General features: G+C 40.1%; 1 protein-coding gene across 4 annotated transcripts in view; it reads left to right on the top strand.

The window, feature by feature from the left end:
• The first annotated feature begins 1,648 nt into the window (after positions 1-1,648).
• Positions 1,649-12,873, top strand: part of TPP2 (tripeptidyl peptidase 2) — a 122,247-nt gene continuing 111,022 nt past the window's right edge. The window contains exons 1-2 of one of the 4 annotated variants that reach the window (XM_036011434.1): positions 1,649-1,911; positions 7,316-7,444. In XM_036011434.1, the coding sequence (XP_035867327.1) occupies positions 1,747-1,911; positions 7,316-7,444 (294 nt within the window). In that variant the 5' untranslated portion in view covers positions 1,649-1,746. The remainder of the gene's footprint in view (positions 1,912-7,315; positions 7,445-12,873) is intronic. The other 3 variants (XM_028526286.2, XR_003685550.2, XM_028526287.2) reach the window with 3 other exon arrangements.

Raw genomic sequence — 12,873 nt, forward strand, 5'->3', positions numbered from 1 at the left:
GAAGCACACATATAACTATACACACACATAAAAAATTATTGTTATTTAATGAAAATGGTTTTAATATTTTGATAACTATATTTCAACATAATTTCCTTTGTTACCATATATTTTATTTTATGTGTTTAAAAACATTGCTCTGGCCCTGGCTGGCGTAGCTCAGTGGATTGAGTGCGGGCTGGGAACCAAAGTGTCCCAGGTTCGATTCCCAGCCAGGGTACATTCCTGGGTTGCAGGCCATAACCCCCAGCAACCGCACATTGATGTTTTTCTCTCTCTCTCTCCCTCTCCCTCCCTCCCTCCCTTCCCTCTCTAAAAATAAATAAATAAAATCTTTAAAAAAAAAAAACATTGCTCTGAGCCCTGGCTGCTGTGGCTCAGTGGACTGAGTGCTGGCCTGTGAACAAAAGGGTCACCAGTTCAATTCCCAGTCAGAGCACACGCCTAGGTTGCAGGCCAGGTTCCTAGTATCAGGCACCTGAGAGGCAACCACACACTGATGTTTCTCTCTCTTTCTCCCTCTCTTCCCCTCTGTCTAAAAATAAATAAATAAATAATCTAAAAAACAAAACATTGCTCTGAGAAGGAATCCATAAACCTCACCAGGTTGTCAAAGAAGTCTTTGGCACACGTGGACACACACACACACCACACACACACACACAAAGACTAAGATTATCCTGGCATGAATACAGACATATACATCATTAAAGGGCCACTAGTGCATCATGGAACAATTGATAGTGGCCACTGTAAATCTGAAAAACTGCAAACTATGGCTCAGTAATTGAGTGGAGAAATTTAAGGAGCAGTCAAGAACTGCAATTTTAAGAGAAAAAGGTTTTTCGGAAATCCCAAAAGCCACGGGTGAGGAATGAGGACAGAAGGGGCCATTTGTTTCTTTTTCTAATATTTCATTATTTATTTATTTATTTATTTAGGGACAAAGAGAGGGAGAGAAACATGGATCGCAATCCACTGAGTCATATCAGCCAAGATCCTACTTTGATTTCATATTTTGTTACTGGATGGCTACAAGGACTGAAGGGCAAACAACCCACTTCCTGTTGCCTGAAGCTAAGCCCTATCCCACCCTATTCTTCCCTTGCCCTAACCAAAGAGCTACCCTGAACACCTGCAGGTGAATGAATATACACCACTGAATCGAAGAACTCTCTTTCAAAATTGTCCGGGCATGTTGCTGATACCATACGACTACTACTGGGTTAACATGCGTGAGTTGGCCCTCTTTCTTCGGGCTGGGTTGCGCTTCTTCAGCCGTTGACAGAAAAGTTTCTTCTACAACCTCGCGTATGGAAACTGGGAGGTGGGGGAGCGTTCCACTACTCCAGGATGTTGGCCCATTTCTTTCCCTGTCGTTAGGGAAGAGCTTCAGTCCGGGAATCACGAACCCTTTGCTTGGAGGCCGGTCCTCTCCTAAAAATTCACAGTGCGAGCCTCTTTAAGGGTCCAGGTTCTAGAACCGAATCCTCCAGCAACGTCTCCGACTTCGACTCCGCCTCCATCACTGCGGCCCGGGGAACACTCCGCCTTGCTCCTAAGAGCGGTGCCGTTAGCTTACGTACAGAGCTTGATTGGCCACCTCCTCCTGGCGGACTGGGATTGGCGGCCAGCGAGTCCCGCCCCTCTCCCCCGCCCAGGCCCTTGGCAGCCCGGGTGTCCTCGCGCTGCTTGTCCGCGCGCAGCCTGGCAGTTTGCCTCTTCGTCGTTCTCCAGCCTGCGTTCATGGCCACCGCCGCCACTGAGGAGCCCTTCCCTTTCCACGGCCTCCTGCCCAAGAAAGAGACTGGGGCCGCCTCCTTTCTCTGTCGCTACCCGGAGTATGACGGACGAGGGGTGCTCATCGCCGTCCTGGACACTGGGGTTGACCCCGGTGCCCCGGGCATGCAGGTGCGGTAGCCGCGGAGCGCTCCGGCGCGGGCGACCGGCGGGCCCTGGACTCGTAGAAAACCAGCCTCCGAGCCCGGAGGCCGAAGCCCACTCTGAGGCCGAGCGGGAGCCGGGTGCTAGAGAGAGGCAGAGGGCAGAGCGTGCGGGGAGGACGGGCGGGGTGCCATGGGCGCGGGGCCCCCAGCCCGGGCACCCGGGCTGGGAGGTGATCCCGGCCTACACAAAAGCGGCGGGCGCGGCTGGTCGAGTGTCTGAGTCTGCCTTTCACCCAGGAAGCCCCTTCCTACGTAGGCGCTGCCAGGCCCGGGGCCTCGGGCTCCTTCCCGTCACACTATCTTCCTCCACTGATCCCTCGTGTCCCGTGCACCGGCCTGTGCCTATTTTCAAATGAGGATTTTACAACTTGTATTATACGTTGCGGGGGAGGGGCAAATGACCTATCAGAACTTATTTTTATTGCCGAGTTAGGGAGATTTAGTTTTGGAAAGAATTGTTTATTTTTAAACACGAAAGCCGGGTTTCACGAAGATAACTCGGTCAACTTCCGGAATTATTTCCTCTGGTAGTTTATGTATTCTACTTTTAAACCATCTTCTGCTTTGTACTTATTTAGGGTCATTGAAACGCATGTCTTAGTCTTTCAGTTTGGTTTTGGCGAACTTCAGACTTTATTAAATTATACTTATGTAAATTTTTAGTCTCCAAATATAAGACAACATACTTAATTTACAATTTTAAAAATTACTTAGTTTTGCCTTAGGCACCTTTAGATCACGGAACCATACTAAAAGATAATTTTAAAGGATGTTCCTCTGAAACATACTCAGCTTAAAGTACCCAAAGTTTGACTTGTAAATTTAGCCTTAGCCTTTACTGAAATCCAGTAATAAAATTTCACTGATCTTATTCAAGATCGCCTCCTGTATGCTCATCTCTCATTTCAGTGCGTTATCTGTGTATCTTACCTTCCTTTTCTATACTAAACGATGAATTTTAATAATCATCTCCCCCCCCGCCCCCCATGCCTCTCCTATCTCTGGACCCTCTATTGTGCTAACATTTGAGGTAGCATTTTGGAAGTTAGAATGTAATTGGGGGGGGGGGGCAGGAACTAGTCTGATTGAATAGAATCTCTCTGGTTCCTCCTGTTAATTCTTCAGCAGCATTCTGGAGTCAATACATCCTACCGTGGTCCTGCCAGGCATCTTTGGTGAATCATAAGAGGAGCAAGTGATGTGTTCTTTCCTGGTAACTCTAGTGGTACAGTTGTGTTAAAAACTCTGAAGACTTAAAAAATGACAGCTCTCATATCATTGAGGCTTTATTATAGATTAGTAATGATTTCCATTCTGTTGTGTTGTATGTTTACTTTTTATAGGAATAAGTACAAGGAGTACAGCTAGGTAAGTGGTTCACTGGGTCTTTTGTTGGGATAATAAGAGAATCAGAAGAGTTTGGAGGAGTACTGTGTTAGTAAAGATACTTTTGTCGAATTTCCTATGCCTGCTTATCAAATTATTTCGTTAACTCTCTGTAAAGTAACAGTAATTCTCATCCCACAGTGTCATTATGAAAATTGATTGAGATTAATTATATGTGACTCTTTTAGGTGGTCAAGAAAAGTGTTGAACACTACTTTTTTTAAAGTAAAGAAATTTAGTTAAAGGAGTTTATGCTGGGTCTTAAATCACTGAACTATCTAGAAAATAGATATGCATGTAATAGCAAATGTTTAAACAATGAAATATTGAAGTAAAATAAAAACATAATTTTCTTTTTTTTTTTTAAGATTTTATTTATTTATTTTTAGAGAGGGAAGAGAGGAAGAGAGAGAGAGAGACACCAATGTGCGGTTGCTGGGGGTTATGGCCTGCAACCCAGGCATGTACCCTGGCTGGGAATCGAACCTGGGACACTAAAACATAATTTTCTAACAACTTTTAACTCTGAGAGGTTGACCTAAACATGGCTAGTGAAGAGATTCATGGGTTTGCAAACATAGTGACTTTTTATTTTTTTCACCTTTAACAAATTAATTTTGTATATCTATGTATACCTACTTCATTAAGATAAGAAAGTGGATAGAAGTAAAAAGGAGGGAAAGAGTGAAATAGGGGAGGAAGAGGCCAAAGTGGAAGTTTGGAAAGCCTAGTGGGGTCTAAATAGAAGACTAGAGGTACAAGGGAAAACTTTGAAGAACACAGTGGAGTGTCTTATTCTTTGGTAACTGCCTTGGGCCTGGTTCTCTTGTTCGACAGTTGTATGGGCTTGTTGGGAGGGTGGACAGCATGACAGTAATAATCACATGAATGATTAAATCTTTCCTCAGCAAATATTCGGGCATCTGGTAGGTGCTTAATGTTGTGTTAAAAAATAATGTAGTCCAGCAGACTGTTACAGAGATTGATCAGAGAGGACCAATGAGGGCTAGACCAATCAGAATTTACAGATGAGAGATGGTACTTGGACTGGACCTGGAAATAAATATGCAATAACTAGTGTGTCTCCCTGGCCACCAGTGTTGCTTTTATCTGTCACATTGCCAAAGTTATTTTCCTTTATCCAAGAAAAAAACAAAAAACAAAAAGTTCCATTCACTCTTGTGTAATATAAAGTTGTTTAGGCATCCTAATTGCCTTTGTATAAAAATCCAAAAATTTGAATCATGTATATGTCCCTTCACCATCCAACTCCACCTCCTCATATAGCCTCAGTTCTTATCTCATCATTTTTTCTGTCCATATCCACATTTACCCTGTGCTCTGACCTGGAACATGTTACTCTTTTTCTTTCACCCAAATATTTCAGATCTTTCCCCAATACATATCTTTGCGGGTGGAGTTTAATCTGCCTGCAAGCCTTCTACCATCACCTGTACACTCTTGCTTAATACTTGGAAACCCAGATGGGTCTTGACCCCATTACCTTTTGGAATATCTACTGATTTGATTCAGCTCCACCCCCTTTTCTTCCTAACTCTAAATTTCCTCTTTTGTCTTACTATCTCCAGTGCAGTGGTTGCTTTCACCTAATGGTGAAGAAAGAAGTACATAGATAGAAAATTGCATATATTAGAAATGAAAGAGAGAGGTCCTAGTAAGTAAAGCTGTGCCAGTAGTACTGTATACTTAAGCCACTAAATCCCATTAGGCTTTGTTCCACGGATCACATACTGATAATGAGGTTGCTAATGAGAGGGATCTGTGTCTGACTTGTTAGTGATCTCTTTTGATTACTTGATCTGAAGTCACTGAAGTTGTTTACTCATTGAATGAGAATGACAGGTGTGATTTGTGTTCCTAGTGCTATTACAATAGCTGTATAGACAGCCCCTGAAGAATAAGCATCCAGATTAAGAACTAGCATACATAAAAATCACAACTGTGCAGCCCATAACAAAGCTATCAGCCTCTGGGTGTTCGATGGCAACGTGATTGGAGTGAGATTTGGAGTCCACCAACCACCATTTGCTTTGCCTTATAAAGAAAAAAAATGTGTGCACTTGTGTCCTCCATATAGTGACTTTCCCTCTCCTCTTTTCAGATATACTTTAACTAAAGAGCTTTCAGGGCAGGGCAGTTGGTATTAGGGAGGGAGGCAGGTGACTCAGAAAGGGACACTAAGCTTTATCTTAAGGAGCATGAATTCTCCAGGTGGAAAAGGAGCTTCAAGGCCTTGTGCTCTTGTCACACTTGGCATTTTTTTATATTCTTTTTTTTTTCTTGAGGGTAAGGCATTTTCTTTTTTTAGTCTGTTTGTATCAGCCCGTGATTCTTGTTGGTAATTCAATACATACATGTTGAATGCTACGGATTCCCTAGTCCAAGAAGGTCCTAGAAGTGATTTTTCTTACCAAAACAGTATGAAAATCTAATACTGTTACCTGTACCAGTCAGCATGGCCCAAATGAAAGTTTATGGGTTGGCCAAGAAACTAGACCTTAGGAAAATAAGTCTTAATACTGAGTAATTAGTATCAGGTCATCCAGTAATTAAATATATATTGCGTACCTACAGGCACTGCTAGGTTTGGTGAATAAAATAGTCATAGTCCTAGCTCTGTGGACCTTATGTTCTAATAATGGAAATAGAGGAGTCACCTAACTATAATTATGTACTGGGTTAAGTTATATGAAGGAAACAAGGTACACTGAGAAAGAATAATCAGGTTTAGGATGGCAGCCACTTAAAAGGAAGTCACAGGGAAGCCTTTCTGAAGGGTAACACTTAGTTTAGTAGAAAACTAAGATAATATTGAAATTCATTTTGAAAGACTGAAGGGACAGAGAATTCTAAGCAGAAGGGCCTCGTGTAAATAAGTTGTGAAGCAGGCAAAAGTTTGGAATGTCCCAGGAATTGTAAAAGGGCCAGAGTGGTTGGAATTATAAGTGGCTGAGAGTAACAGGGGTCAGATCTGGCAAAGGTTTTTATATTGAGCACTCAGTGATCCCTGGTGGGGTGTTAAGTGGAGGAGTGGTGTAATACAATTTTTTTGTTACTGATTTTTGTGGAGGCCAGGAATGGACACTGGGAGACACTGGCATCATCACATCATGAAGGCAAGAGGATTGTGGTGGAGGGTACTTGTAGTAGAAATCAAAAAAGAATATAGATTTGAACTATATTTTAGAAGTAGAATTAAGAGGACTTCCTGACAGATTTGATATGAGGGATAAACTAAAGAGAGAAGGACCTTTAAATTTCTGACTTTAGCAACTGTCTCTGTGTTCATTTCTTGAGGTGGCAAAGCCTGGAAAAAAACAAGTTTTAGTGTTGAGTTTGAATTTGGACTTACATGAAGTTTGAGTGCTTATTGTGGCATCCAATAATGAAATATTATTAAACATTTTTCCCCTAAAATTTTGTACTTGTCTACCCCCAAGCTCATGTTCTCAGATCTTTTCTCAGGTGTTTCCTCTTCAGTGAGAACTTTATTGACCATTGGTTTAAATCAAAAGCCCTATACCTCTTGTCTCCTTTCCCTGTTTAATTTTTCTCAGTAGTGATTATCACTGTCTGACATTTATGATTTTTACTTGTTTGTTTATTGACTATATACTGCAAGATCTGTGAGGTCAGGGTTTTTTGTATATTAATCACTACTATATCCCCTACACCTAAAATAGAGTATGACCTATAGTAAATGCTCAGTAAATATTTGTTAACTGAATATATGAAACCACTTGAAGGATTCTGGGTGTTTTCCGTGACTAAATTTTCTTTTTAGGATTGTCAGGCTTTTGCTTAAAACAATTCAGTTCTCTTTCTATAATGAAAGCAGATTTTACAGGATGTTTTATATATGTGTACATATGCACACATGTGCACACATGGGGATTGACATTGCCTTTTTTAAGCATAAAAAGTTAAATCTATAATTCATTTTAATTTCCTTTAATTTTTAGGTTACATCTGATGGAAAACCAAAAATCATTGATATTGTTGACACAACAGGAAGTGGTGATGTGAATACTACTACAGTAGTAGAGCCAAAGGATGGTGAAATTATTGGCCTTTCAGGAAGAGTGCTTAAGGTTGGAGCATTTATCTTTTTATTTAATTTTTTTCTTTTTTTTTGTATGGTTACTTCAAACCATCTAATGTTTTTAGCTTACATTTGATGGTATGGTGAGTATTAGTAGCTGTTACTATACAACAAATTATTCTAAAATTTCATGGTTTAAAGCAATAAACATGTATTACCACAGTTTGAGTCAGGAATCTGTGTGTCAGTTAGCTGGGTGCCTCTCATTCAAGATCTCTTCTCAGCTTATTAGTCAGGGTTGCAGTTTCATCTGAAAGCTCAACTTGGTGGGGAAGAGGAGTCTGTTTCCAAGCTCACTCAAGTGGTTATTGGCAGGCTCTAGTTCCTTGCTAGTAAGACCACTCTACCAGGATGCTTCACAACATCCAGCTGTCTTTCCCCCTGTCGGTGGGGGCAGGAATCCAAGAGAGTCTATACCTAAGATACAGGCCATGGTCTTTTTATAAATTAATCTTGGAAGTGACATCCTATTACTTCTGCTATATTCTTTTCATTAAGAGGCAAGTCATTAAATACAGCACACACTTAAGCGGTAGGGATTTTACAAGGGCATGGATATGAGGATGTGGTGTTCATTCGGGGCCATCTTAGAGGAAGTCATTTTGTTGTTTGATAGTAGACTTAGAATTGGGTTGTTCTGTTTTTCAATGTGGTTGCCAAATACTAAAAATGTTAAGTGTTATCCCTGGCTGGCGTAGCTCAGTGGATTGAGCGCGGGCTGGGAACCAAAGTGTCCCAGGTTCGATTCCCAGCCAGGGTACATGCCTGGGTTGCAGGCCATAACCCCCAGCAACCGCACATTGATGTTTCTCTCTCTCTCTCTCCCTTCCCTCTCTAAAAATAAGTAAAATAAAATCTTAAAAAAAAAATTTTAAGTGTTGAATGGAAGGGTGGATAAAGTAACCAGATTATGGTTTTGCCTTCATCTTTTTCTGGCCTTTCTGGAAACTTGAACATGAAATATTTAGGCTTTAATAATTATGGACTTAAGTGATTAGCATTGTCTTATTCCTTGTACTTGGTAGAAAGGCTGGAGTAAGCTAACGTGAAAAATAATTAGAAAATAAACAGTGCAGTCCATGAGAAATTAGCTAATGAGTTTGTTAGATGGCAAGAATTTCTGATTCCATTCTTACCTTTTAAAGCAATAGGTAGAATTAGTCTGGAAAATAAATTTGTGGTTCTTTATATGTGTAAAGAGCTGTATTTAACTTTTTCCATCTTTTACCATGTCTGAATTATGTTTGGGCATTGTCTATTAGATAAGATTGTTGTGGCAATGAATTAATTTTCTGTGCTAACAAAGTAACAAAAACTTAATGGCTTAAAATCACATCACATATGTTCTACATTTATTATCTGTTTCCGTTGGTCAGAAGTCCAGGCATGGCTCTTTGTGGCTCTTAGCTCAGGGTTTTAACCAGACTATAGTCAAGTGTTGGTTGGGATTGCAGTCTCATCTGAGGCTCCTCTTCTAAGTTAACATGGTTGTTGACATAATTTTTTTTGTCCTGAAAGCTTGTTTATGGAAGGCTAACAGAAGAATCTCTCTGACCTCAGGGTTGACATCAGTCTCTCTTTTAGAGAACTCACCTTATTAGGTCACATACACAAGGTTAATCTCCCTTTTGATGAACTCAACACCTGATGAGGGACCAAAATCGTATCTGCAATATACTTCACCTTTGCCATATTACTTAACATAATCATAGGAGTGATATTCACAGATCCTGCCTTCACCAGTGGAAAGGACTATATAAAGGCATCAGTCATCTTAGAATGTACCTACTACAGGCAGACAGAAGGCATTACTATTTTGCTGCCTCCTTTATGTGTTATGGACTGAATGTGTGCCCCCAAAATCCATGCATTGAAGCTCTAACACCCAATGTAATGATGTTTGGAGGCAAAAAAGACCCCTTTAACAGGATCCTACTACATGGAACATTAACACTAAGGATGGCACTTGGCTTGTTTAAGAAAATGTTCATTTCCCTGCTAGGCATTTATAAAAGACTCAGGGAAAAGAGGGGTAGTGGGTAATTAAAGAGATTATGTTTCTCTTGTGACAATTAGTGTTATTACATTGTAGTTACCATGTAATTAAAGCCATTTTAAAGATAACTTAAAATGGTCAAAATATACAGTTTTGATTCTTAAAGAGACTAAAAGTATCTTCATTTGTACAGAATTCTCAAGTAGATACAATGACATTTTCCAAAATTACCTTGTAGAGAAAAGTTAACTTTATCCTAACTTGGTTAAAGTTAGATAGCAGAACCATGGTTTATTTTCTGATTTTTTTTTCATTTACAGATAATCCTCATTTTCTTAAAAGATTTTATTTATTTTTAGAGAGAGGTGAAGGGAGGGTGAAAGGGAGAGGAACATCAATATGAGTTAAGAAACTCTATTCTCTACAGAAGATTAAGTTGTAAATGAAAAGCACTAGTTTGTATGCCAACATAGTTGAAATTTTGCACACTCTAGACATCCATTTCATTCAGAAATGATTAGTGATATACAGGCTTTTAAAAAGTCAGTAGATCTTTGAACCTCTGTGAATGACCATTTTCTTCCATTTTGTTGTGAGAAAATTTCATCCAAAAGTTTCCTAGCTGGGGAATGATTTGATGAGGGACCTGGGGGCCAGTTGGTTAAAGATGTTGCCAAAGGAGAATTGATGAGTGAACCAACTCTGATTGGTTGATAGTTCAAATTCATAATTTATACACATTTAAAAGCTGTTTTTAATGATTATAGGTCCTATGTTTACAAAGAATGTGGATCCTCTACATTTTATTTTTATTTTTATTGATTGATTTGAGAGAGAGAAACATAGATATGTTGTTTATTTTTCCATTCATCATTTGCTCCTTGAATGAACCCACAACTTTGGTGTATTGGTACAATGCTTTAACAACTGAGCTACCTGGCTATATCCCACATTTTCTTTATTGACATTTCAAGTTAGTTGATGTCTAGTACATTTTGTTATTCATGAGAATCATAAAGTAGGGATTATTTTTTCCTTTCACATGTGAAGAGCTAGAAGCCAGTGGATTGATCCCACCTAATTAATAGAGGAGTTTGGATTCATAGCCAGGTTTATATGACTTTATTTAAATACATTTTATTTATAATGCAATTATAGTTGTCCCAATTATTCCCCTTTATTCCCCTCCCCTGCTACCCCCATTCTCACTAACAATCCCCCCAACTTAGTTCATGTCCAAGGGTCATACATTAAGTTCTTTGGCTTCTGCATTTTCTCTCCTGTTCTTAACATTCACCTGTCTGTTTTGTACTTACCAATTTGTACTTCTTGATCCCTGTACCTCCCTCCCCATTCTCCCCCTTCTCTCTCCCAGCTGATAACCCTCCAAATGATCTCTGTATCTATGATTCCGTTTCTGTTCTGCTTTGTTTGCTTAGTTTGTTTTTCAGATTCAGTTGTTGATAGTTTATTGCCATTTTAATGTTCATAGTTTGATCTTTTTTTTTCTTATGTGATTCCCTTTAACATTTCATATAATAATGGCTTGGTGGTGGTGAATACCTTCCCTTTTCTGGGAAGCAGTCTTTCTGCCCTTTCATTCTGAATGACAACTTTGCTGGATAGAGTAATATAGGTTATAGGTCTTGCTTTTTATCACTTTGAATACTTCTTGCTATCCCCTTCTAGACTGCAAAGTTTCTTTTGAGAAATCAGCTGACAGTCTTATGGGAACTCCTTTGTAGGTAACTCTCTTTTTTACTCTTGCTGCTTTTAAGATTCTCTTTTTATTTATTATTTTTTAATAATTTTTTAAAAATCTTTTTAAAAAAGATCTATTTATTTTTATAGAGAGAGGGGAGGGAGGGAGAAAGGGAGGGAGAGAAACATCAGTGTGTGGTTGCTTCACACGTGCCCCTCACTGGAGACCTGGCCCACAACTCAGGCATGTGCCCTGGCTAGGAATCAAATCAGTGACCCTTTGGTTCACAGGCTGGCACTCAATCCACTGAAGCACACTAGCCAGGGTTCTCTTTTTAACTTTAACCTTTGGCATTTTAATTATGTTGTGTCTTGTTGTGGTCCTCTTTGTGTCCATCTTGTTTGGGACTCTGTGCTTCCTTGTATGTCTGTTTCCTTCACCAAATTAGGGAAGTTTTCTTTTATTGTTGAAATAAGTTTTCAATTTCTTGCTCTTCCTCTTCTCTTTCTGGCACTCTTATGATTCAGATGTTGGTATATTTGAAGATGTTCCAGAGGTTCCTTAGCCTATCATTGTTTTTTATTCTTTTTTTCTTCTTGCTGTTCTGATTGAATGTTTTTTTTCTTCCTGATGTTCCAAATCATTGATTTGGTTCTTGGCTTCATCCCCCCACTCTTGGTTCCCTATAGATTTTTCTTTATTTCACTTAATGTAACTACCTTTTTATGCCTGGGTCGCTTTTATGTTGTTGAAGTACTCAGTGAGTTCCTTGAGCATCCTGATAACCAGTTTTTGAACTCTGCATCTGACATTTTGCTTGTCTCCTTTTTGTTCAATTCTTTCCCTGGAATTTTGTTCAGTTTTTTCATTTTGGCTGTATTTCTTTGCCTCCTCATTTTGGCAGCCTCCCTGTGTTTGTTTCTGTGTTTCAGGTAGAGCTGCTTTGACTTCCTGTCTTAGTAGTATGGCCTATTGTAGAAAAGGCACACCTATAAGTTGTATGGTACAGAGCCTTAGGTAATCACCAGGGCAGGGTAATCCATGTCACCACTCTGTAGTTCTGTGTGGGGGAGGCCTCAGGGGCAGTGCCTGTGACTGGCCTCTGGAGTTTTGCCAGGGAAGAAGCTGTCTCCTGGTTCTCGCCCTGTTGCCAGTCCCTTCAATTTCTTCCCGCATACCTTTGGTGCTCCTCCAGCTGTTGCCAGGTGCTGAATCCCAGAGGGAATGAAAAGTCCTAAGTCTGTTGCAGGCCCTTTAAGAGGAGTCTCCTAAGAATCCTGCTATTTGTTCTACCACCCCAACCCCCAGTGTTTTTTACAGTCAAAAGTTATGGGGTTTAGCTTCCTGGTGTTAGAACCCTGGGCTGGGTATTCTGGTGTGGGTCTGGGATCCCTGGCTCCTGAGGTATATCCCTCCTGAGTTTTATCCACCACATATGGATGTGGGACTGACCCTTTCATGTCTCCCCACTCTTGCCCCACCTACCTATCAAAATGAATGTGCCTTCTTTAAATCCTTGCTTGTGAGACTTCCATGCAGCTCAATTTTTTTACTCTTCTGGGTGATATTTGTTTTGTAGTCTAGTTGTAATTTTTTCTGTAGTTGTTCGAGGAGGCAAGGCATATTTACCTATGCCTCCATCTTGACTGGAAGTGTTTCTGTATGACTTTGAATTAAATATCATTTACACTGAATTTTTTGGTCTCCATGATAGAGCTAG

Source organism: Phyllostomus discolor, chromosome 11 (assembly GCF_004126475.2).
Source record: "Phyllostomus discolor isolate MPI-MPIP mPhyDis1 chromosome 11, mPhyDis1.pri.v3, whole genome shotgun sequence".
Classification (NCBI taxonomy): Eukaryota; Metazoa; Chordata; class Mammalia; order Chiroptera; family Phyllostomidae; genus Phyllostomus; species Phyllostomus discolor.